We start from the raw sequence: 22,941 nt of genomic DNA on the forward strand, positions 1-22,941 counted from the left end.
TCTCTTCCATACTTATTCAAAAATGGGGAAAACATACCGGTATCTTGGTTAGTGACGGCAATGGGCTGATTGCTGGGCTCCTGTCACATTTATACAGGATCTTCTTCTTGTTTAGGTGAAGAACACATATACACGAAAGGTTCCTGTCTCAATCACGTTTCACTTCCCTGTACAACTGAATGGGACATGGGTGTGGAATGCATCCGCGGACATCCTTCCTGAGGTATATCCTTCTGAGACCAAATATGATTTCTTTTTTGTTAATAGGACTGAATTAAGTACTGGTGTAGCAATAGAAATTTAGAAAAACCAGAAATTTTTCAACCTTCATAATACTAGAACTTGGTTTACCCAATAAAATTGATTGGCTGGAAATTCAAAGGGGACAAAAAAAATACCCCTCCACATACCACATCAGTTTATGGCTCTCTTTCAATAGAGGAGTGTATATTCCAGAGTGGGCCATCTCCTTCTCCATGTTTTAGCGGCAGGGCTCATTCAGCAAGCTCCTTTTTTATGAATGAAGCCCCTCCCAGTTTCAATCCTGCCTATTCAGTTCCTGTGCTAGATTTGAGTGAGATTTAATCTGAGAATCTTTTTAAAGCCATTTTGAGAGCCTCTCCAGGCTATTCTATAAGTAAATAGAGGCAAATTAGACAAAATTATGGAGGATAGCCCTATCAATGGCTGGCGGCCATGAGTGGAGAATGGATCCTCCAGGTTCAGAGGCAGTGTTGCTGACTAACAGGTGCTGGGACAAACAACAGTGGATGGCTGTTTCCATAACGATCTACTTGTGAGTTGTACCTGACTGGCCATTGCTGGACCTGCTGTTCCTTTTATCTGATTCATGGGAGCAAGTTTTATGTTCTTCCCTACCTGCTTGTTCCATGGTCACAACAAAAGAATTAAAATCTGCCCTCTACCCATAAGCCTGAACAGTGCCAGACTTCCATTGCTGCTTAGCATGCCTCTTCCCACTGTCATTCTCAGTACAGTTGAACCATGCTACCTAACCTGTGTTAAGAGATATTCTGCATGTGCCCTGAGCCTTGAACTAGCATGCTTGTTTAGACAAACAGTGTGGAAATACATGAATTACAAGTGAAAGGCTTCTGTGGTGGCTATTCTTAGCCCCTTACATATATGAAATTTGCTTTCCCTTTCCCTAGATGAACCACCTAGCTCAGTGTGCCCCTGAAGCAGACACCCAAGGGGCCAAAGATTTTGTGGCAAAACTAAGAAAGAATTCCATTCTGGTGAGTACATCCCCACTCTAAAGTGCATCCCCTTATTTCAGAAGCACCTGGACTGGGTGACTCTGGGGACCCCTTTAGGTCAAGGGGTAACTATACTCAGCATCAGCACTTTATCTGAGGATATCCTTGCACCTCCTTCCAGGACTGCTCTGTGGCCACCTGTAAAACAATCCGGTGCAACATTCCATCTCTGGGGCAGAAGCAACCACTGGAGTTCAGCATCAAGGGGAAGATGGGATTCCAATGGGTCTCTCAGGTATGAGAGGGTGGGAAGGTCATGTAAGATGTTAACATGCTTCTGTGCGGCACACCCAAACCAGCTGCATCTTTGGGTGCAACCATTCTATGAACCCCAGGAACTCTTCTTCAGTGGTGACCAGACTTCTCAACAGAACCCTCACCAAATGACAGTTCCTAGGATTCTTTGAGGGACCCTATGACAATAATTTAAGTTGCTGTATAGTAGATATGCTCACAGTCAGTTACATCTCTATACCAACAAAGGAACTTTTTTTTTTAAAAAAAAGAGCCAGTTACTCCTTTTGGATCCCTTCTTGGTGAAATCTTTCAGGCAAGTACCTTTCCCACCTCTGAGAGGGTTTGTCTCTGTCTTTCAGACCCAGCAGAAGAAAGTGACCCTGGTGAGCTCAGCAAGGATTTCTTACGATGAGAAAATATATACCCAGAAAGAGGGCCTTCCACAGAATCAGGTAATGATGGGTTAAAAGGAGACACACTGTCCATAGGCCATAGCTAAGAGCCAGGACATCTCCAGATGTTGTCTAGAAGGAGCTGGGAAGGAGTTAGCATTCCAGGCTAACTTTTGTAGCTCTGGATGAGGCATGGTTCAAATGAATTAACCATAGTGTATGACATCACCAGGTTCTCCCTCTCAGTTTTCCCCCTCTTACCCTGTAGGCGAATACTGTGGTGGAATTCCTGGAGCCTTACAACTACCTTCCTGTTATCATTGGCAGCAGTGTGGGGGGACTCATTCTTCTTGCCCTGATTGCTGCTGTTCTTTACAAGGTGAGGACTGACATTTAGAAGTATGCTTATAAGTGAGGGAAGGGCCTTTGGGAGTAACTTTGGCCCACATCAAACACACACAAGTAGGGAGATGGCTGGGTCAGAAAGCTGCCACACCTAAGTGGGGGTGCCCAGTGTACAAACGTGGTCTATACTTGTTTCATTGATTCTTCTGGTGCCATTTACCCATTACCCCAGGATGAGCAAACCCTTCATCTGAATTTTCTCTGTGTGTGTGTTTGTCTCTCTCTTCCCTTCTTTCCAGGTTGGCTTCTTCAAACGACAGTACAAACAAATGATGGAGGCAGGAGACGGTGAGGTGGCGGGATCCCCACAACAAGACAGTGGTGCTGGCCCCAGTTCTGCTGCTACTAAAGGATAGCCAATCCCACAACCCATGCCTTCTATAGGGTATCTTATAGTATGCCCACAATAATCAAATGGACTGAACAAGATGAGATAATTGCTCCTGAACATAACTGAGGTCTGCTTCATAGATTGCAGTTTCCTTAAATAGAAAGAAGTTTGATGGTAGAAAATGACCGTCGCATGTATCACAGTTGCTCACATGCTGAGTTATGTTGGGGGGGGGGTATGTATGTGTGCACACAGATAAATATGTACATGTGACATCATTACAGGTGATAACCTATGCAGGCGTCTCCCTACTTACATGGGGGTTACATTCCCAGGTATCGTGCATGTATATACAGTCATACCTCGGGTTACAGCCGCTTCAGGTTGCGTTTTTTCAGGTTGCAGACCGCTGAAACCTGGAAGTACTGCAGACAGGCAGGCGCGGGTTGTGAACACTGCAGGTTGTGAATGTGCAACCCACATGGATCACGTTCGCAACCCGAGCGTCCACTGTACGTGAAATCATGTGTAGTGGGGAACAGCATCTAAAAAGCGGAACTCCACTAAAAAGCCATGAAAATTACACCCTCCAAACCTCCTTTCTCAAACTCCAATTCTCCAAGGCCTCAAAGATCAGTGCAAGGGCTTATGGAATTACTAGCTATTTTTCCACTATTTTCGTGCCATTTTTGCAGTTTTTCTGTTCTTTTCAGGCCATTTTTGCCCTGTTCACACATTTTTGCAGTTTAGATTAATTTATTTAATTGTTTCCCAAAACTTCACTTGTTCATGCGCAAGTCAAACATGCATAAGTGGAGAAATGCCTGTACCAGGAATGGACAACTTGTGGTCCTCTAGCTGTTGCTGAATAGCTCCCTGATGGGAGTTGGAGTGTAATGCCAGGTGGAGGACCACAGGTTCCCCACTCCTGACATACACACAGTCCTACAAAAAAGTGCTTTTTATGCAGGAAAATATGCCTATCATGGCTTTGAAAGCTAGGGATCATGGCTTCTAATCCCTATGTCTATGGGCTGGTGAAGTTCAGTCATATGTTGCAGACATGTGAGAAAGAGTGCCTTATGTTTGTAGCACATCCAGCAATACACCTGTGGTAAAATGTTATTGTCCTTATAAACGTAGCAGACTGAAAAGAATGTGAACAGCAGCATCTTAGCTGCTGGGAGACTGAACCAAATTTATGTGGTCAAGGGGTGAGTCATAAGTGTCTTGCACAGTTCCTTCTCAATCTTCCATAGCAATTATTCATTCGTCCCTGCCCTTGTACTCCAGATATAACTATCTCTACCCCCAAATTCTCCCAGCTTTTGCAAAAAGAAAGGGGAGAGGTTTTGAATAAATGGATCATGGAAGAAAAAAATGGGCAAATATCTGCAAATGCACTTATTACCCATAAATTAATCCTGGCACTGGGTTTTAAGATCTCAGGCACAGCATTTAGATGAAATGCTTTTAGGTGAAATGCTGGGATTTTTCTGCCTGGGGACCATGTTCCCTTACTGGAGATAGATGTATCAGATTGTTCCTCCTGCAGCTTAATCTGCTGTGCAAACAGTTGCTGCCTGAAGAAGTCTCGTGGTTGGTTGTTTCTTTCATTCACAGTTATGCTGCATCCTGAACTTGGTATGTGGATATAAATTTATAACTATCAACATTAAAAAAAAAAGAATTTCATGATGCAAATTTGAGCAAAATACACATGAAGTCATCCAGGTCTTTAGGAACTGTAAACATAGGAAGCACAGCAATGCAAGCAAGATCAGCTGCAATCCTGACAGATTTTTCACTGTTAATTGGCTATCAGGACTTCTTCAGGGGTGGGGTTGAACATCTCAAGGCTAACCTCAGCAGCCCTGGCTGAAAGCTATCATCTAAAGCACTAGGCACCAACTGTTTCCCAGCTGACCTCTTTTCCCTGAAAATTTGGCAGAAAAACAACACTCCCCCCTCACACACACACATTTCCCCAAACTGCCTCCAATACAATACAATTTGAAATACCAAGAAAGTGCTCCACCCATCAAAATGAGATTTTATTATCCCTGGAAACCTGTCTCAAAGCAGTAATAAAGCTATACAGGGGTATATGCCTCCCTGTCCCCCCGTAAGAAAGAATGGCAGTGGTTCAGTGGTGGCTGCCTCCTTCATAACCTGTGGGCAGTGGGTTGGTGTGAGGGTTATGAAAGAAGGTGTGATTTCCATCACCCCAGGGGAAAGGCTGAAAAAGAAGGAGAGAGAAAGAGAACTGAGGGCTAGATTGCCAGTACCCCCTTCCATCTATTTATTTTTTAAATTGCATACCCCTTAATATAATGAAGACAATCATTACAATGATATTTTTTAAAGCAGCTAGCACAGTATGATGTAAAATAGCAGACAACTAAAACCATAGAATAAAAACCAAAGTCAGCTGACATTTTAAAAGACTAAACAATAATTCACATGGTGTCCTTTGAGTATCAATATCCCAAGCCACATAGCTTGACCTATCTGTTTTGGAAAATGATTCCCCCTAATCCATTATCAGAACTCTCCTGCTTAATTCTTACCTTTGATCGTAGGCGCAGGTGATGATATGGGATGAACTCAGGTGGTTCATGCGGGTGATTTGCTTGTTGCAGATAGACATTCAACATGCAGACACCCACTCCAGGAAGTGCCACCACAAAGGACAAGATTTTCCATGTTCGCACTGCATCACAAATAGGAAAAAGAAAGGATAATCCCAAATGCAAAGCATAAACTGCAGCAGATGGCATTGGTGTGGTGTTGTGGCATCCACTTCTTTGGAGCAACGCAATGCCTCCTTGTGTTATCCTGAGCCACTGGCACATTTTGATTCTCAGGGGGCAAGTACCCTCTGCCCAGTACCTACTCTATGATCTGCTGTTGCACAGTGCCCTCTAACAGACAAATAAGGTCATTCTCAAGGTCCCTTTCTTTGCTGTCCTTTTTTGTGGAAAACAGATCAGATACCAAATCACTGGCATCTTTCCAAGAGTACAAACCCAGAGGGAAAGCAATGGGGTAGTACATTTCAGTTAATTGGCCAGGTGTGTGTGTAGAGAAAGGGGCACTTATAGAACTAGATAGTGGAAGATGCCGTAACTTTAATATGTACTTAGCTTCCTAGGACAGACACTTCGCCAAACCTAATAGGGACCCCATTCCAAAAGGCATATGCTAATACATAATACCTTGCATAGTGTCCCAATAACAGATTATTAAAGGAAGCAAAGGTCTTTTGAAACAAAAATTGGGCAAGGGACAGGCAAGTGGAAGCAAGGAGCAAATAAAATCTCAGGCATCATTTATGTCCCCCAAGTTAAAATAAAGTTTCTTAAAATTAATTTTTAAAAGTGTATACTTTCCCCTGAACCATTAAGGTAAAAGAAAGAATAAATAGGTAGCAATAATGACCTAAGAACAGTGGTGCTGCTCAACAATTTTTCAGTAATCATTTATGCTATTGGCCTTGTCTCTTACTGAATTCACTTACCACCTGACCCATCACCGTGGTGCCCACTAGCCGCTGCTGTGGCAAGCTTTCGTCCGTGGGCCACCAGTCGTGTGGCCCTCCACCAGGGAATCATGTGTGAAGCCAAGGACGTCCGAGATTGTCAACAATAGAGGTCTCTCCTCGTCGGGCTGGTTGGTCTCTCTCTTCACTCTCCTGTGTTTAAGGCCTTCCTGCACACTCCCTACACCACAGCCCTCTCCTCCCCTTTGCCAGACCTGACAGTTATGCCCATCTGACCATGCTTGGCCAATCAATCTCAGAGACAAACATAGCCCAGCTTGAATATTATCCAGGAAGGCCATCGACTAACACTTGTTTAAAGACCAAGGTCTCATTACCCTTGGCTTGAGGCCCAGGAACCAACCAACCTCTTCTCCCCACCCTTGGATTCCTGGGGTCTATTTATAGCTATACTCAAAGCAAATGCAGAATGCCCAGTCTTCAGAGGGTGTCTAGCAGGGAATACTCTAGTTGCGTTAATAAGATAAGAATGGGGCTACTAGGACACATTATAAGTAACATATGACAAAGTATGTGCTGAAATTTAACTTAAGTCTTATATCAAATTGAAATTTGGTGTTTGAGATAGTATGACATTTTTTGCAGAATTATGACATGTTTCCCTAAACACTGTTACTTCCATCTAGGCTGGTTGAGCATGGGCTTCCCCACTTTCATGCTTCTGCTCCTTTGACAGATTTATTTCCCTACCATGTTTTGCTTTTAGTTGTCCACTAGAGCCTAGCTCTCCCTTTTTCCAAACCTTTAAGAACCCAGACGTATCCTATTCTTGCCTTCAGATCTCTCTTCACTGCCAACTATGTGACTTCTACATCAGTAAAGAGCATCAAGTATTGGCAGTCAGATTCAGTGCATATTACACAGCTATGTGACACCATGAAATGAAAAGGTGCAACTTTATTCAAAGAAACCAAAACAGCTCAGACTCGGTGAACACAGGAACTCTTCCGAATGGCCTCCCACCACTCCTCTGCATCTAGCCAGTCCGTGACAAACATGCAGTGACATCCCTGCATGATGGCAACTCATCCACAAACCCCCAGTTCCAAAGAATGCCCTACTGCTACCAAGGCATCAGCTCACACACCCCACCGTACTCTACCACCCAAGCTCTGATGCCATCCTCACTCTTTAACAAGTGACACTCTTCTGGTAATGGTCACAAGAACACAACTACCGTAAATCTAGATTCCACCATAAAACCACTAGATAATTCTTCTAAATAAATGAACATTTTAAAGTAACCAACCTTTTGCTTTAAATGTAACCTTTAAAAAAAGGAAAGAAGGAAGAAAGGAAGGTATTTGAGCCGAAACACATGGGGCCATTGAGCCAAAACACATGGGGCCAATAAAAAAAGCATCCTTTCTACCATCTTCGAAATATATTTCTCTACAACCCTGTAGCATAGTCCCATGGCAATATCCCTGTTGCAATATTCTGTTGCAACAGAAACAGTGTGTGGCATCTTAAAGACTAACACATAACAACGTAAACTTCTGTGGGCTAGAGTTTAATAAAACTGGAAACAATGGGGAGGGGTGCTTTTCCAAGTTTATTTGTTGTTTTTTCAAATCAGTTTACCTTATATTAGCATTTTGAGATGTATTTCTCTTTTTCACACTGCTGAATGCTTCCGTTTTGTGTAAGGTTGTCTCTAGGGGTTGACAAATCTGTCAATTTTGATTTCTCTTCAGTTTCTTCTTTTTTTACTTATAAAAATAATTTGATACTGCTATTTATAAAAAATAGAGTTGTTTACAACAATTGTACACAAAAACAATACAATTCAAGTTGTTAAATTTGCCACACTTCCATGTCACTTTGCAGTATTTTTTTAAAAGACAGTCCTCATGGAAATTCATCAGCATTTTAATCCAAATTTCCCCTACTATATATTTTTGCAAGCAGTTTCCCCATATATTTTACATATTATTTCATTAGTATATGCATTTTATACATGCTTTTCTATAATCCACACTTTTTTTAGTCAGAAGACTGCATCACAAAGTTCGGGGAAGGGCAAATTTTGAAGGCTAGCTGTGCTGTGATTCATGCATTCTTTCAGAAACTGAATTACAGTAGTTAGGTTCACATGAAACAGCAAACCAAACCAAGTTTTTCCCTCAACTCTAGTTGTCCACACCACTATCTCTTACTTTTCCCCTCAAAAACTCACAGTACCAGCATAATATTTCTCAGCTTCAAATACAACCACTGCTTTCAATTCCCTTAATCATTGTGCTGCCTAAATGAAAACGTGCTACCAAGGACACTGAAGACTCCATTACTCCCCTTTCAATAGGCTTTGGATCAAAAATTGTTTGAGAGAATCCTAGTTTGACATCCTCAATGACATTTTTGCAGGACAATTAAAGTCGCCTTCCAATTCTATCAGCCCACAGAATTAGATGTAAATTTGTGCTAGAAATGTGGCACATTATGCTGGGGATAAACTGTAATACTGTGGTCCTTTTTTATATCCAGTCTGCTGAAGGGGTAAAAGGAGAATCTCTCTGGTTAAGGAGAAATGTCACAATACATGATGATGGTCAAGAGCTTAGATGTCTTTTAAAGGAGGGGGAGGATTCACAGAAAATAAGGCTATCAAAGAGCTACAATGGATCCTCTGAATCCCAGTCACTAGGGAGCAACAATGGGGGGGGGGGAATCTATTGCCTCCAAGACCTTTTTTGTCTCAGAAGCATCTGGTTGACCACTGTAGGAAAGTAGACATTTGGTCAGGTCCTGGAAGGCTCTTCTTATGTCCTTAAAATGGGCTTTTGAGGGTTACCTTCCCCAGAGTACTGAAAAGCCACAGAGGAACAGGAGGTTTATTAGTAGACAGTGTCTTTGCTGGGAGGAGAAGTGTCTAGGTCCTGAGGGGTGGGTTGTGAGGCGGGATCTGCAGCTTCATCACCAGCCCCAGCCTCAGTAAGCATCTGCTTATATTGGCGCTTGAAGAACCCAACCTAGAAGGAAAGAAAGGAGCAGGGAGCAAGTGAAAGAGAAGGATAGTGTTACATTTCACTCTTCTAGAAATATAGTGCTTTATTTCTGAGATTGTGGCATGGAAATCATACCCTTTGATTGCAGCAGAAGCTATTTGCCTCCCACCCACCTAGGATTACCCCACTGAGGAGAGGAAAGCACTCTGAACATGCTCAAGAAGCACATGCTTTCTGTTGTCACTTCACAAACAGAAATGCAGGCATCACCAGCCTTTTGGGACCTTTACAAATGAAAGAAAGTGTCATGGGCTGCACACACACACACACACACACACACACACACACACACACCACAATCTACTCTATTTGCTATACTAAACTGCTGCTTTTAAGCCTAATTTCACTGAGGGGAGCAGGCATAGCAGACCATTTTGGAATTAGGGAAGGCTTTTGTAGATGCCTGTGGGCACCACATTGCTGGCTGCCACATTGTTGGTTGTCCCCCAAGCTGGTGAGGCTCACTTGATTCAGTGTTAAATTGAGTAGTGTCATCAGCCCAGCCCTGTGGAATGCACTTCCAGTAGAAATTTGACAGGCACCTTCTATATTAACCTTTAAAGATTTGCTGAATACTTTTCTTTGCCACCAGGCTTATGCAGACAATTAAGAAAAACATATTCTATAAAAGTTAGTTGATGACCTGTGGTTTTCCTTTTTTTAAAGTGTGTGTACATACACACACATTGTAAACCACCTCAAGTTTTTAAATGAAATTACAGTATAAACAAATAAATATGACACATATGTGAACCTGACATCTTATGTCAGGTTGGTATGGTTTGCCGAAAATGGCCTCACAGACCAAATTCAGAAGCCTTACAAACCTTCCCCACATCTGGATTAAGCCCTCCTTCGCTTTTCATTAAATTCCCCCTGCAACTCTGCCTCACCTTGTAGAGGACTGCAGCAATGACAGCAAGAAGGACAAGCCCCGCAATGGCACTGCCAATGATCGCAGGCAGGTAGTTGTAGAGCTCTGTTCGTTCCACCATGGTCTGCACCTGGGTGGGAAGAAAGTGAACAGAACCAGACTAACCAAGACATCCTGATGTCATCCTCTAACCCAAGCGCTGGGGCGTGTGGGAGGCCAGAGGTCCAGCTGCCAGTTTTCTGCTCTTGCTCCTTCCCTCCCTTAGTCCAACGGTAGACATCTCTGGCAGAAAAACCCAGGAGTTTAGACCCCAGCTATAAGCACTGGGTGAGGCTGCTGCTCCCCCTGCCCTGAAAGCAGCGTCATATCCTTATAGTTCAGAGTCTAAAGGTGCCTAAAGACTGCCAGGATTTTGCAGGAGGGATTGAAACACATACCAAAATGTAAGGTTTGCACAACTGAAGTGGATTAAAGGGTTTTGCTGCCCTAGCACAACAAATCCACTTCAAAAAAATACTGGACTTTTTGTGGTTTGGAAAGTGATGGGGAACTGCATTGGAAAGTGTCGGGCAAACAACTGATTACTGGGAAGATGCATAAACACTCCAAAAGCAAATCAGGATCAATGCAGAATGAATACTTGCCATATCACAAACGTTCAGTAAAACCACTGTCTAACTCTCAAATGTTCAGTGCCTAACCACTGCATAAGCTTTGTGCAAGCAAATCAGAATGAAGGATGAATAAGCAGGTTATCTGAGGGAGTCCTAAAATCAACTAAGTGCACCACTGCCCCTTCCCCCCATTACCTGGGCTTGTGCAAAGCCTTCCTTCTGTGTGTATTTTTTCTCATCATAGGAAATCTGTGCCATGCTCACCAAGACAACTTTCTTCTGCTGGATCTGGGGAAGAGAGAGCAATTCCTTCTGAGAGAGGGGAGTCCCTTGTCAGGCACTGACAAGTTGCTGACCAACAGAGCAAATTAACATTTTGCAGGTCACAAAAAGTTTTTGTTTCGTTGTTGTTGTTTTTTTAAAAAAACCCTCAATGTAATACCCATTAATGGCAACCTCTATACCTGAGATGCCCACTGGAAACTGACATCCCCCTTGATCCTGAATTCCAGTGGCTCCCGTGTCTTCAGTGACAAAATGTCACAACGGATTATCTTGCAGGAGGCTACAGAGCAGTCCTAGGAGAGGTGGAAAGATAAGCTGGGGTGAGCAAGGCCAAAGGGAAAACTCACTGCTGAGAAGATATCTTCAGCCAGCATACAGCATGGCAATTCAACATCCTGAAAACATCTACTTTCTTTTTATTAAAGAAGTTTATAGCCACCATAGTTCCGAGGATGGTCTCTGCTGTTATTATAATATGCTTCTTTAATCCCATTCTTCCTCCAAGGAGTTGTCTCTCCACTCCTGTTATCATCCCAACAGTTCTGTGAGGCAGGTTAGACTGGAAGAGAGTAGCTGGCCCAAGATCATTCAGAAAGTTTCATGGCTGAGTGAGAATCTGAACTCAGACTTCCCTAGCCCTAGTTAAATGCATCTAAACACAACATCACACTAGCTCTAGATAGCTAGGAGCTTCAAGTCCTGCTTTTGGGCTTACCACAGGCATTAGCTGGCTACTTTGAGAACAGGCATTAGCTGGATGGAAGGGGCCAGTGATCTGATCTGACAGGGCTCTTCTTGTGTTCTTTTATATACATTGGATGTAGGTGATCCTGGGGAGAGGCTGCAGTATGCTAAACTCACCAGAAGAGGGAGGTCCTTTGTCACTGGGAAATCTTTGGTGCCAGCACTTTCTTTCTCTAAGACACACTTGGCAAACTGAGGCTGTGGGAAAAGAGACAGTTTAAATAATCAGCCTTCCTTCTTGGAGGTCCTAGGTTCAAGCCAGCCCCACATCTGGCAGGCTGGGAGTAGGATATGGCATGCTTTTCCTATTTCCCCAACAGGATAAATAGGTGAGCAGAGGCACTTTATTAGAGATTAGGGGGATTATACATTGGGGTGGTTAGAGAATGAGCAGATAATTATACCTGGGAAGAGACAACCTGAGACACATTCCACACCGGGATCCCTTTCAGTTTTACAGGGATCTGAAATGTCACAGAGATGGGGACATTTCGTTGACGGAGATTTTTCACCTGAAAGTGAAATAGACACTTTTCAAGGCAGACAGAACACACCATGGCTCCTGGATGTCTTCTTCCACCCCACTCAGTACCATTTGAAACCTGGGCAGTGCCCAGCTCCCTCCCATTCTCCCCGTGTCCCCATCAGGCACAGCCACCCTGGGTCAACCCATGAACCACACCAGATCCAGTCCCAAATTAGTTTGGGTGTAGGGTTAAAGCTTAATTAGCTGTCAGAAAACTAATTAAGCATATGGCCAACAGGTGAGAGGGCCCAGCGCCCTTTTCCAAGCAGCTTCTTCTGCAAGGAATTCTCAGTACCCCAACTAAAGTCATTTCCAGATAGTCTGTTTATTTAGCATTCATCCTGACTGGTTTGCACAAAGTCTGATTTGGGGAAGAAGCAGGTTTGTTGCACAAGAACCCCAAATCAACTTTCATTAAGCAACTTGAATTTGTCAGTATATGACTGAATCTCACTCAAAAATAGTGACAGACCAGAAACACCTCAAACTACAATGCCCTGGATTCTTATGGCAAGCTAAACGAATATAAAACTAATATAAGTCTACAGAAATCCTTGCTTCAAGTAACCTCACTTTTAAAGCGTTTGTTGAGACCTCATTCTTGCCCATCATTCCTTTATTATCCTCTCCTGCACCATTTTCCTCTTCCTACCAACCACCAGCCACCCTTTGCCATCCCCTTTGCCCTTCACCTCATATCGATGTTCCACGTTCTTGCTTGCATCCTCTTGGCCAGCTGTGAAGTTAATGTACTTGGTTGACTCCTCAACGCTGTGAAGATGAAAGAGAAATGAACATCCGTGAGAAAGGGGACCAGGCTAGGATAGTGATGGGAAAGGGAGATCTCAAAGGTAATATTCTTGTGAGTAGGAATCAGGGTTAGCTCTATTAGAGGGCACTCTACAAGCACCGCTTTACCCCTGAAACATCCATAGTTACTTACGCTGTGACAATGATATACACAGCATATTTGACAGCCAACTCCGCTTCGTGAGCCATATCCTTGGTGATGTTGCCACCATTGTCACTGGGCAAGTGGAAGAGAACAGATATGTTAGTTTTTTTGTTTAAGGGCTTGAACATCATGCACTATTCCATCATGCTCTGCATCATACATTAGTGTTTCCATCATGTACTACATCGAGCACCACTGCCCTGTCACAATGCAGCCAGATCTGTTTCACACTCCTCTCCCTCCCCTCCAAACCCAGCGTGCCCCTTACATTATAGGAAACATGGGGTCCATATTAGGCCACATAAAGCTGCAAAACTGTGAACAATCACCTGTTGGCACTGGCCATGATCCGCAGTGTGTCGCCTAGATCAGCGTCTGGGGAGACGTCAAATGTGGCAATGAAGATAACCTGAAATACACCAACATATGATATGATTTCTTATTTCTACATGTGAAGGTTTATATGTACGGAGGGCTTTCCTTAGAGAAGGTAGTCTATACCTGGACTGCCCTTAACACATGAACCTGCAATACTTTGAGTGAGACCACCGACACATCTAAGTTAATCTTGCCTACTCTGGCTGGCAGCAGCTTCTGAGGGAGAGATTTATTCACCCTACCCTGCTGCCAGCATGGTGTAGTGGTTAAAGTGCTGGTCTAGGACTTGACAGACCAGGGGTCAAATCCCCACTCAGCCATGAAGCCCACTGGCCAATCACTGCTCTTCCAGCCTAAACTACCTCACAGGATTGTTGTGAGGATAAAATCAAGAAGGGGAGAAGTGTGCATGGCACCATGACCTCTTTGGAGACAAAAGGTGGAATATACTGATAACAACCACCACCACAAAAACAATAATAAAAATATATGCTGAAGATTGAACCTATGACTCAGCGTACCACTCATGCTGTTCTATGGCCTTCATTTGCCTCTACTTTTTTGCAAAGCAGCAGTAAGTTTTATTTATTGGATCTGATTTGCAGGTTGGAGGGTTTGCGTGTCAAAACCCCTCCCCACAAGAAAGAAAGACACAGGACACAATGTTTAAGTTTAATGGGCATGAAATGGCCACAACTTTATTGATTAGAGAATTGAAGGTATTGGCCCTAGGCATTGGCTCCTATCCACTACCCGGCATGGTGACCGGGAAGGGTTAACAGAAACCGTGGGGGGCCCTGTTGAAGTACGCCAACTAGGATCCCACGGGTGTCTCCGCTTGGGGCGTGCCGGGGGCCCTTACCTACCTAGGTTTCGGACAAGACAACGCCCCCCCGGAGTCCTCTACCGGACTACCCTTTCCTTGGGGGAAGGTGATGGCGTTCCTTCCCCCCCGTCCATTTGCATAACAATAGAACCCCAGCCAATGCCTAACCGCCAATACAGGGAAAGTTGTGATGTTTGCTATGAGGTAGGCGAAAAAACCAAACGGCCGAAAGATCGCCAACTTGGAAAAATTCCTACCAGGCCCCTTGCGGCGACCAACCGAAGTCCATAGCAAGGTCATGACAACCTACGGCTGCCTAAATATCTAAGGGTGGGTGGGATGGGAAACCTCTCAGCTGGCCGGGAGTGAAGAGGGCGGACCCTGGGCGTGCCCGGCCTAAAATACGCTAAGCCACGCATCCCCCCGGCCCGCCGATAGGCGGGCAGGGTCGCGAGCACACCCAGGGATTCCCCCAATTCTCGCGGGGGCCAAGGACAGCCCCCGTGCCTGGGGGAGGGGTTAGACCGCAACCCCCTCTCCTCCCTAGGGTCGGAAATGGCTTTGTCGGAGGAGTAGCAATATTGTGTTAAAAATACTTCTTTTTCCCTTTTTTGGGGGGGATACAATTATTAAAATCATCTTCAATGACATTTCAATCTCTCTTTTAAGAGAATCAGGCCGTTCTTTCCACACTGAACACAAAAACGACTTCCGGGTTGACGCGATCGGTTTAATGGCGGATTCCCTCCGAGCTCCGGATTGAATCGGCTCCATCGAGGACGGGTCTTGCCGCGCCGGCGACGCGGGGGCCCTTAGAAACCACAGGTGCTGATACCTGTGGACCTGGTGACTCGGTGGGCACCTTAAGCGCCCTCCTTGACAGTCGAAGAGCCTTTTTAAAGGCTGCGGAGAAGGTCTGAGGAGTGGCATGGTGCTGAGAGTAGACCGCTGCCTCGGTGGAGCGAAGCCGCAAGCCATTGCCGGAGAGCATCAACTTTCTTCCTGACATTTGGACTGAAACAAACACCCTCGTGAGTAAAACGAAATTTGGATTTTAAAAGAAATTAACTCCTTTAATTTGGCGAACGGGGGGGCTGTGTCAAAAGGAAGTCCGCACCCCCCCCTGCATGCACGATCTGAAGCAAGGAGCGAAAGCCTAAGATCGGATTAAAAAGATCTTTTTTTTGTCTTTTGGGACTGATAAAAGATTCCATCGATTTGTGAAAATAAGCTTTTTTCTGTCTTTTCAAGTTGTGCTGGAGGAAGAGGTGTATTTGGGAAAATTTTTGGGAACCCCCACCCGGGATCCGGGAGTGTCCCGCATTAGCCTAGCCTGAAAGAGAGGGAGTTTGACAGTTGTCATCTGAGCTGTCAAACAGCGGAATCAAGATAAGAACTGTATCTTTATATCTCTCTGATCCAAAGGTGTTACATTTAACCAGAAGTGGCTGGAAATTAAGTAACAACAAGTAATAACAAAGTAATTGACTGTTGGTAAAGGAAAAAAATGGTAATCCCCCTAGGGGAAACCAGAGACATTACAATGGCTGCAGAAGGAAAATTACAAAGAGAAATAGAGAGAGCCCTTTGTCTCGTGGGAATTCTACAGGAGCAAGAGATAGCTATGGACAAACAGCTCGCGGCTTTGATTTCAAAAACAAGCAACTCTATTGATGAAACTGAGGATTTGACCTTGAAAGATTCTGCAGCTGAACTGGAAAAAGTTTCTTTGAAGTTGGAGGACAAGGAGTCTGGAGGGCAAAAAGTACAGGAACAGGACTTCATGCAGCAAGGGGACAGAGAAGTTTATTGGATTATGGATTTTGAAAAGAGAAAAGTAAAGGAGGAAGTTTTTGGGCACTATAGATGGGAAGCTGAAATAATGAAGAAATACAACTGGGACTTCCTCCTCTTTTCTGGCATTGGTGAACGTGATTTAAGGGAACATCTGACAGAACCCCTGCAGCAAGTTTTTTCAACTAGGATTGACCGGAGAGAAGGTGAAGAGACCGCATTAGATATCCCTCGAGACTTGAAGACCAATAAGAAGGACTATCAACAAAACAGGCAGAGAGAGACTCAAATGGTGTTAGAGGCCTCAGATGTGAGGAATCCGGGCTAGGAGCTTTATAAGAGGGCAGATATCTAGGAAGGGACAGATATCCGGAGAAGGAGGGAGGGGGAAAATAGAAAGTTTTAAAATTAGTTTATGACTTTTGGGTTTTATAATTTTGACTTATATTTTAATATGAAAATGGGGAAATTTATGGTATAAGAACCTCGATCGATCTTAGAAAAAGAATTTAAGGTATATAAGAAAATGGGATAAATAAGTTGGGCCTAATAAAGGGAATTAAGTTTAAATATAATAAGAAGAGGTTTAAGGAATGAAACAAGAACTTGCTGAATTAAGTTTGAAATTTGGGATGTATGGGTGGGGGTGGGGGTGGGGGGAAGTCAATGAAAGAGGGTTATGAAAGAATCTATTTGTGTTTATTTCTTTCTTTTTTTCTTTTTTCTTTTTTTTTCTCCTTATCTTTCTACTTTTTCTTTTCTTCTTTCTTTTTTTGCTCTGTATTAAAATTTGAAAATTCAATAAAAATTATATTAAAAAAAAAAGAGAATTGAAGGTATTGGCCCTAGGCATTGGCTCCTATCCACTACCCGGCATGGTGACCGGGAAGGGTTAACAGAAACCGTGGGGGGCCCTGTTGAAGTACGCCAACTAGGATCCCACGGGTGTCTCCGCTTGGGGCGTGCCGGGGGCCCTTACCTACCTAGGTTTCGGACAAGACAACGCCCCCCCGGAGTCCTCTACCGGACTACCCTTTCCTTGGGGGAAGGTGATGGCGTTCCTTCCCCCCCGTCCATTTGCATAACAATAGAACCCCAGCCAATGCCTAACCGCCAATACAGGGAAAGTTGTGACGTTTGCTATGAGGTAGGCGAAAAAACCAAACGGCCGAAAGATCGCCAACTTGGAAAAATTCCTACCAGGCCCCTTGCGGCGACCAACCGAAGTCCATAGCAAGGTCATGACAACCTACGGCTGCCTAAATATCTAAGGGTGGGTGGGATGGGAAACCTCTCAGCTGGCCGGGAGTGAAGAGGGCGGACCCTGGGCGTGCCCGGCCTAAAATACGCTAAGCCACGCATCCCCCCGGCCCGCCGATAGGCGGGCAGGGTCGCGAGCACGCCCAGGGATTCCCCCAATTCTCGCGGGGGCCAAGGACAGCCCCCGCGCCTGGGGGAGGGGTTAGACCGCAACCCCCTCTCCTCCCTAGGGTCGGAAATGGCTTTGTCGGAGGAGTAGCAATATTGTGTTAAAAATACTTCTTTTTCCCTTATTTGGGGGGGATACAATTATTAAAATCATCTTCAATGACATTTCAATCTCTCTTTTAAGAGAATCAGGCCGTTCTTTCCACACTGAACACAAAAACAACTCCCTGCACATAGACTAGTGCATCAGGTAGTGCCCAGTCAGAGTTGACTATGAGGTGTGACGCTCAACTCCGCTTTCAGGCTGAGGGAGTCAGCATTTGTCTGCTGACAACAAGGGTTAGGCAACAACCCTTTCCCTTAACATGCTAACTTTCCACAGGCAGTTGAGCCTAGACTTAGAGGGAGCATTTAATCATGCAATGTTCTCTGAAATGCTACAATTCCAGAAGGACACCTGTTTTGTTTTTGTTTGTTTCTCTCAATGTGACAGTTAGCCCTAAGGTAGCGCTTATGAACACATCTTGTGGCAATGAATTCAAAGAATATAACATACCTTTGCTTTACTGTAGAAAATTGGGTGATTGACATTGCAGGTGGTGTTCCTGCTGACATCTTCTTCAGACGCAGTAACTGAATGGCACTTAACACTCACGACCCTCCTGCTGAGCTGAGAGAGGGTGGGGCATTCATCATTTATGAATGGATCCAGACAATAATTCCCAAACAGCCCCCACCCCTCCACCTGCTCACTGTCCCTGCTCTTCCCCATGCCTGCATCCCTCCTGCTCCACTCACCTGTGGTAAAGTGACCTTGCGGTAGGATAACCCTGCAGGGTAGAAAAAGCCCAGCGTGGTGCTGTAAGAGTCCTCTCCATGATTCTGGATGGAAGCTGTTACATTGAATTCACCAGTCAGACCTACAACTACAATGTCCAAGCTGTGTGTAGAAAAGAGGGATGTGTGCAGGATTAGAGGTCTCAGATACATAGAGATTTTCAAATATCCAAGAGATTTAGACTCCTCCTAATGACCCTGAAAACCCAGTGTTTGTAGGGAGGTTATACAACAATGAGCACTGATTCTGAATTCATCCCTGACTATCTGGGGTGTCTATCTGTCTTCCCACTAATAATTTGTTTCACCCACACTTTAATAGTGCATTTCCCCATCTCTTTCCTAACTGCATAGGTTTTTTTGGGGGGGAAGATGTTAAGTAGATTTGTTGCACCAGAGCATTTTAATCGACATTAATTGCACCAATCTCAATTTCTATCCGGTATGTGCTTGAACTCCTCCCACAAAATACTGACAGTCTGGAGGCAATTCTCCTATGTAGTCCACTCAATTTGAACAACAAAAATAAAACCAATACAGTAAGAGGGCAAGCATTAATGTTTGCACACACCAAATATTGAGCAAACATACTAAATGCTTCATCTCACCCCACTTCATGGGCACTGATTTATTTTCTTAGAATTTCTGAGCAATACTGGGTACAAGGCCACCAGTTACCAATGTGAAAGTGTGTGTGAAAGTTGTGTTAAAATCAACCTGGTAATGGTAAGGCAGAATATAAATCTAGTGACTGACTGGAGAAATAACTCACTCATAGGTGAGAAATGGCATATCTGTGTATCCTGGAACTATTTGGGGGTAGGGAATATCCCTATAACAGTAACAAAACCATGAGACAGAGAAATTTATTTTTTGGAGTCCTGATGCCCAGAAAACTAGATATATTTAAGATAATGGAGAGGCAAAACAGAAATAGAGAGAGCAAATATTTTCCTACCCTGAGAAATTAAACGAAGCTTCTAAACGGTCTTCACATTTCCCATCCGTGCCACAATTTTTCTCAAAGTGGAGCTGTAAAAGCATGCAGGTCACAACATTTTACTTTTGTAGGCACAGAAATTTTTAGTGGAGAGAAGAATTAAGCACCAAATACTAATGATGGAACCCAGTTCCTTGGTTGATGACCTCTACTCAGGTCCAGCCAAGCCTTTCCCTCTCCTGTGTTTCACCCCCACAACCACCTTTTACATTGTTCATTTACACATGACAAACCATATGCCCCCCCACTGTGCTTACAGAGTAGCTCAAGGCCACAAGGTTGTCTAGATGAGGGTGTCATCGGCACCTAGGAGCAGTAAGCAGAGGGAAGGCGCCATGAGGACCATAATACAGTGGGCTCACTCAACAAGGAGCAAGGATATGCAAATTGGCCTTTCAGTTTCTCATTTTTCCAGTCAAAAGTTCAATTCTTCATATTTCCCCTTCAGTTTGCCTGTTTTTTTAAGTCCCTGTGAAAACTCATCAGCACTTAGTGTGAATTTATCCTAATACACAAATTAATGCAAACAATTTCCCCTAATATAACACAGGTTTGTATGTTATTTTCACAAATGTATGAATTTTTATGCTTCCTTTACCCAAGTATTTGCATTTTTTTTGGGGGGGGGACAAAACAAGGCTGGAGAACTACATGGAAAATCTGGAGAAGTGTGAAATTCTGAAGGATGACTATGTTTCCATTCAGGAATTGTTTCAGAAAGTGTGAATTAGGCAGATCTGCCTTTCAATGCAAACAGAACTGAATTTCTTCCCCATCCTTAACTAGGAATCCTGCTATAATGTTGCTGGCTCTCATTTTGTAATAAAAAGACTTGGGGCTGAATTACTCACCAGTGCTGTGTGGTTCTTTTCTGAGTCTTTGCTCAGGATGGGCTGTAGTGTGGGGGCTTTAGCGATGGGCTTCCCTACAAGGCTGAAATTGAGCCGCAAGGTGACAGGCGTCAGAGTATCCTCAATGCAGATCTAAAAGGTTGGAGCACAGAAAGAGACTTCCTTAGAATGCATACTAAATGTATACACTCTAAACAAAAATAGAGTTTCTGCATGCTAAAAGTGAGTTTCTCTTTTCACTGCATGATAATATCAGGGAAGGTCTACTTTACATATTGCTTCTGAGCCAAAAAGATGTATCTGAGATAGTCAAAGGGATGCTACAAATATTTCAATTTCCCCACCAGCCCTTTTGCCCTCTGAAAAAGGAACAGAACTGAAACTAACTTGGTGGCTTCGGATTTCTCACATCTTTACTTTTCTGTGTGGCTTTCCTGCAATCCAGCAGAACACTGCACCAGCAATGCACTTATAAAGTGTGTGCCTCCCTAGCAGAAAGTAAACATGCAATTCCAGTACTGCACTGATATGTGCTTATATAGTAATGGATACAAGCCATCAGAATCTGCCAAGAAATAAGGAATGATGCTATGCTCTGTTCACCATCTAGTGGTGAAACAAATCAGAAGAACTGCCGTATCAGGCTCATCTAGGGGCCAATCAAATGACTATGGGAAGCTCACAAGCAGGACCCATGTACAACAGTGCTCTCTCTACTCACAATTCCCATATAGATTGGAGATGAAAGACAGAGCTTCTCAAATTTAAGACACTTTCTCCAGACAACCTGTTTATTGAGCATTCATCCTCATTGGTTTGCACAAAGTCTGTGGTAAGATTATATGACTTTGGCTGTTTATGGATAATCCATTCCAGCTTGTTTGCAGGGAGATTGTATGAAGTCACATCAAACAAGTGTTATTCCACACTTTCCATCACATTTTCCCATTACTACCCCTTTTTAAACAAGTGGGTCTGTTGTGCAAGGGTGCCAAACCCACTTTAACTGTGCAACTTGAATTTGCCAGGGTGCACCTGAATTCCAGCTGCAAAATCGCAAAATAGTGGATGGTCTGGAACCGCCCCCCCAATATTGCACCTCAGATATTGAAGGGAATTAACGCTGCCAAACTTACAGGCAACTCAATTGGGTGGTTCTGGCATTTATTCTCAAGGCCTATCTGAATGTTTGTAGTCAGGACTGATTTAGAGCTGAAGGTGGCTCGAATCTTTGTTCTCTCGTGGTCTAGGGCCAAAGTGTAGTACAGGTCACTAGAGATTTCACCTGAGAAAGAGAAATAAGAGGGTAGGGATTGTGGTTTGCATGAGAAAATAAAACTAGGAAGAAGTTGGGAGGGCAGGAACAGTGAAGCTCAGATCTGAGGGCAGAATGTGGCCCTCCACGCCTCTCTATCTGGCCCTTGGAATATCACAAGCGACAACCTCTCACTAGCAGTGGCGGAGGAAGCCGCTTGGGCGCCTGGGGCGGCGTGCCCAGGGGCGGGGCGCACCACAGTGCCTCTAGAGTCTGCCTGCTTCCTCCCACTCAGCCACCCACTCAAGGTACGGGATACAAGTCTCTTCCCATGTCAAGGAATCTGGGGAAGGGCAGATTACAGAGGAATGCAGCTCCCCCCTTTTTTGGACAGAGGTTCTGTATATTTAAAAAGCAGGTGGAAGTCAGCAGTAAAATTTTTCCCAGCACTAAAATTCCATGCTGGGAAAAGCTTCACTTATTGATTTCTGTCTTAAAGGCACAGATTCTGCCCATTGGGAGGAGAGGGCAAGAATTCCCATCCTGCCACTAGCAACCCTAGATCTTCATACAGATAAGGACATCCAGGTAAGGATGGACTCAGCACCAACTGACTTGACTGTGAAGGCCAAGGAGCAGCTACCTTGAAAGTGGGGCTGGTGAGGAATACCTAGAGTTGGTGTCAGACTCTTTCTTGAATCTTTCCAGCAAGGGAAAATGAGACCTAGAATTCTACGCTATGCCGAGACAGAGAAAAGGCACATCTGAGATGGGCATCTCTTAACCTTTTCAATGTGTAGAGAGGCATGTGGTACAGTCCTCTGGATGAATGTGGTGGGATGCTTGAATTCATCTCATGACAAAAACTCCCATCACACATAAGTACACGAGGGAGAGGACTTTACCAAAGATGGTTCAGGTTATGCAGAGAGAGCTATATGTACCACTTCCCAACCCCACTCCATGTCCAGCACAGGCTTATGCCAGAGCAAGCATTGTGGCCTCACCTAGTTTATCCTGAATAGCTTTGGCAACGGTAAAGCACACTTTTGCCATGCTGGCTTCAGCCTTGAGAGATTCCTGTTCCTGACACTGGAAGTTTGAGGTGGGGATTAAAGGAGGGAAGAACTCAATGGAGACCGACACATGTAGAACAGGACGTGTCCTGTCAGTAGAGATAGGGGGAAAATCAGTTTGGTTAGGGTTTTAATACCAACTTACTTAATTCATGCCTTCCAAAACAGTACAGGAAGAAAAACATAGCTATCCTTCAAAATACAGCACTTTTCTGAATTTTGTGATGCAGTTCTCCAACCAGACAATGTTGGGGAAAACTGTAACATTATAGAGGAAAGTGTT

At 44.1% G+C, this 22,941-nt stretch overlaps 3 protein-coding genes across 9 annotated transcripts in view; 1 reads left to right on the forward strand and 2 right to left on the reverse strand.

Annotated features, from left to right (window-relative positions):
- The window catches only part of ITGAX (integrin subunit alpha X), a 38,585-nt gene extending 34,820 nt beyond the window's left edge, over nucleotides 1-3,765 (forward strand). For both annotated transcript variants that reach the window (XM_081883590.1, XM_081883591.1), the window contains 6 exons: nucleotides 116-223; nucleotides 1,173-1,259; nucleotides 1,402-1,515; nucleotides 1,877-1,969; nucleotides 2,178-2,288; nucleotides 2,554-3,765. In XM_081883590.1, the coding sequence (XP_081739716.1) occupies nucleotides 116-223; nucleotides 1,173-1,259; nucleotides 1,402-1,515; nucleotides 1,877-1,969; nucleotides 2,178-2,288; nucleotides 2,554-2,670 (630 nt within the window). In that variant the 3' untranslated portion in view covers nucleotides 2,671-3,765. The remainder of the gene's footprint in view (nucleotides 1-115; nucleotides 224-1,172; nucleotides 1,260-1,401; nucleotides 1,516-1,876; nucleotides 1,970-2,177; nucleotides 2,289-2,553) is intronic.
- Nucleotides 3,766-4,675: 910 nt separating this feature from the next.
- On the reverse strand, nucleotides 4,676-6,386 carry COX6A2 (cytochrome c oxidase subunit 6A2). Its single transcript, XM_081883723.1, has 3 exons — nucleotides 6,166-6,386; nucleotides 5,216-5,358; nucleotides 4,676-4,884 (listed from the first exon to the last, which is right to left on the reverse strand). Exons 1-3 carry the CDS (start codon nucleotides 6,257-6,259, stop codon nucleotides 4,792-4,794), a joined length of 330 nt encoding a protein of 109 aa, XP_081739849.1. The 5' UTR covers nucleotides 6,260-6,386; the 3' UTR covers nucleotides 4,676-4,791.
- A 1,318-nt stretch (nucleotides 6,387-7,704) lies between these two features.
- Nucleotides 7,705-22,941, reverse strand: part of LOC309353954 (integrin alpha-X-like) — a 36,162-nt gene continuing 20,925 nt past the window's right edge. For 4 of the 6 annotated variants that reach the window (XM_081883597.1, XM_081883592.1, XM_081883596.1 and 1 more), the window contains 15 exons: nucleotides 22,590-22,747; nucleotides 21,464-21,612; nucleotides 20,328-20,459; nucleotides 19,435-19,508; nucleotides 18,438-18,579; nucleotides 18,196-18,309; nucleotides 13,543-13,622; nucleotides 13,202-13,285; nucleotides 12,951-13,029; nucleotides 12,137-12,244; nucleotides 11,850-11,930; nucleotides 11,168-11,281; nucleotides 10,899-10,991; nucleotides 10,109-10,219; nucleotides 7,705-9,179 (listed from right to left, as the gene is read on the reverse strand). In XM_081883597.1, the coding sequence (XP_081739723.1) occupies nucleotides 9,045-9,179; nucleotides 10,109-10,219; nucleotides 10,899-10,991; nucleotides 11,168-11,281; nucleotides 11,850-11,930; nucleotides 12,137-12,244; nucleotides 12,951-13,029; nucleotides 13,202-13,285; nucleotides 13,543-13,622; nucleotides 18,196-18,309; nucleotides 18,438-18,579; nucleotides 19,435-19,508; nucleotides 20,328-20,459; nucleotides 21,464-21,612; nucleotides 22,590-22,747 (1,654 nt within the window). In that variant the 3' untranslated portion in view covers nucleotides 7,705-9,044. The remainder of the gene's footprint in view (nucleotides 9,180-10,108; nucleotides 10,220-10,898; nucleotides 10,992-11,167; nucleotides 11,282-11,849; nucleotides 11,931-12,136; nucleotides 12,245-12,950; nucleotides 13,030-13,201; nucleotides 13,286-13,542; nucleotides 13,623-18,195; nucleotides 18,310-18,437; nucleotides 18,580-19,434; nucleotides 19,509-20,327; nucleotides 20,460-21,463; nucleotides 21,613-22,589; nucleotides 22,748-22,941) is intronic. The other 2 variants (XM_081883593.1, XM_081883594.1) reach the window with 2 other exon arrangements.

Source organism: Podarcis melisellensis (assembly GCF_964234715.1).
Source record: "Podarcis melisellensis genome assembly, chromosome: 13".
Taxonomy (NCBI): Eukaryota; Metazoa; Chordata; class Lepidosauria; order Squamata; family Lacertidae; genus Podarcis; species Podarcis melisellensis.

Excerpts from the sequence above, each read along its gene's own strand:
- COX6A2 (XM_081883723.1), bottom strand. The coding sequence starts at position 6,259 with ATGATTCCCTGGTGGAGGGCCACACGACTGGTGGCCCACGGACGAAAG. Across the intron at positions 5,359-6,165 it reads CCACGGTGATGGGTCAGGTG|TGCGAACATGGAAAATCTTG; the intron begins GTAAGTGAATTC and ends TTTGTGATGCAG. Across the intron at positions 4,885-5,215 it reads ACCTGCGCCTACGATCAAAG|CCTTTCCCCTGGGGTGATGG; the intron begins GTAAGAATTAAG and ends CTTCTTTTTCAG.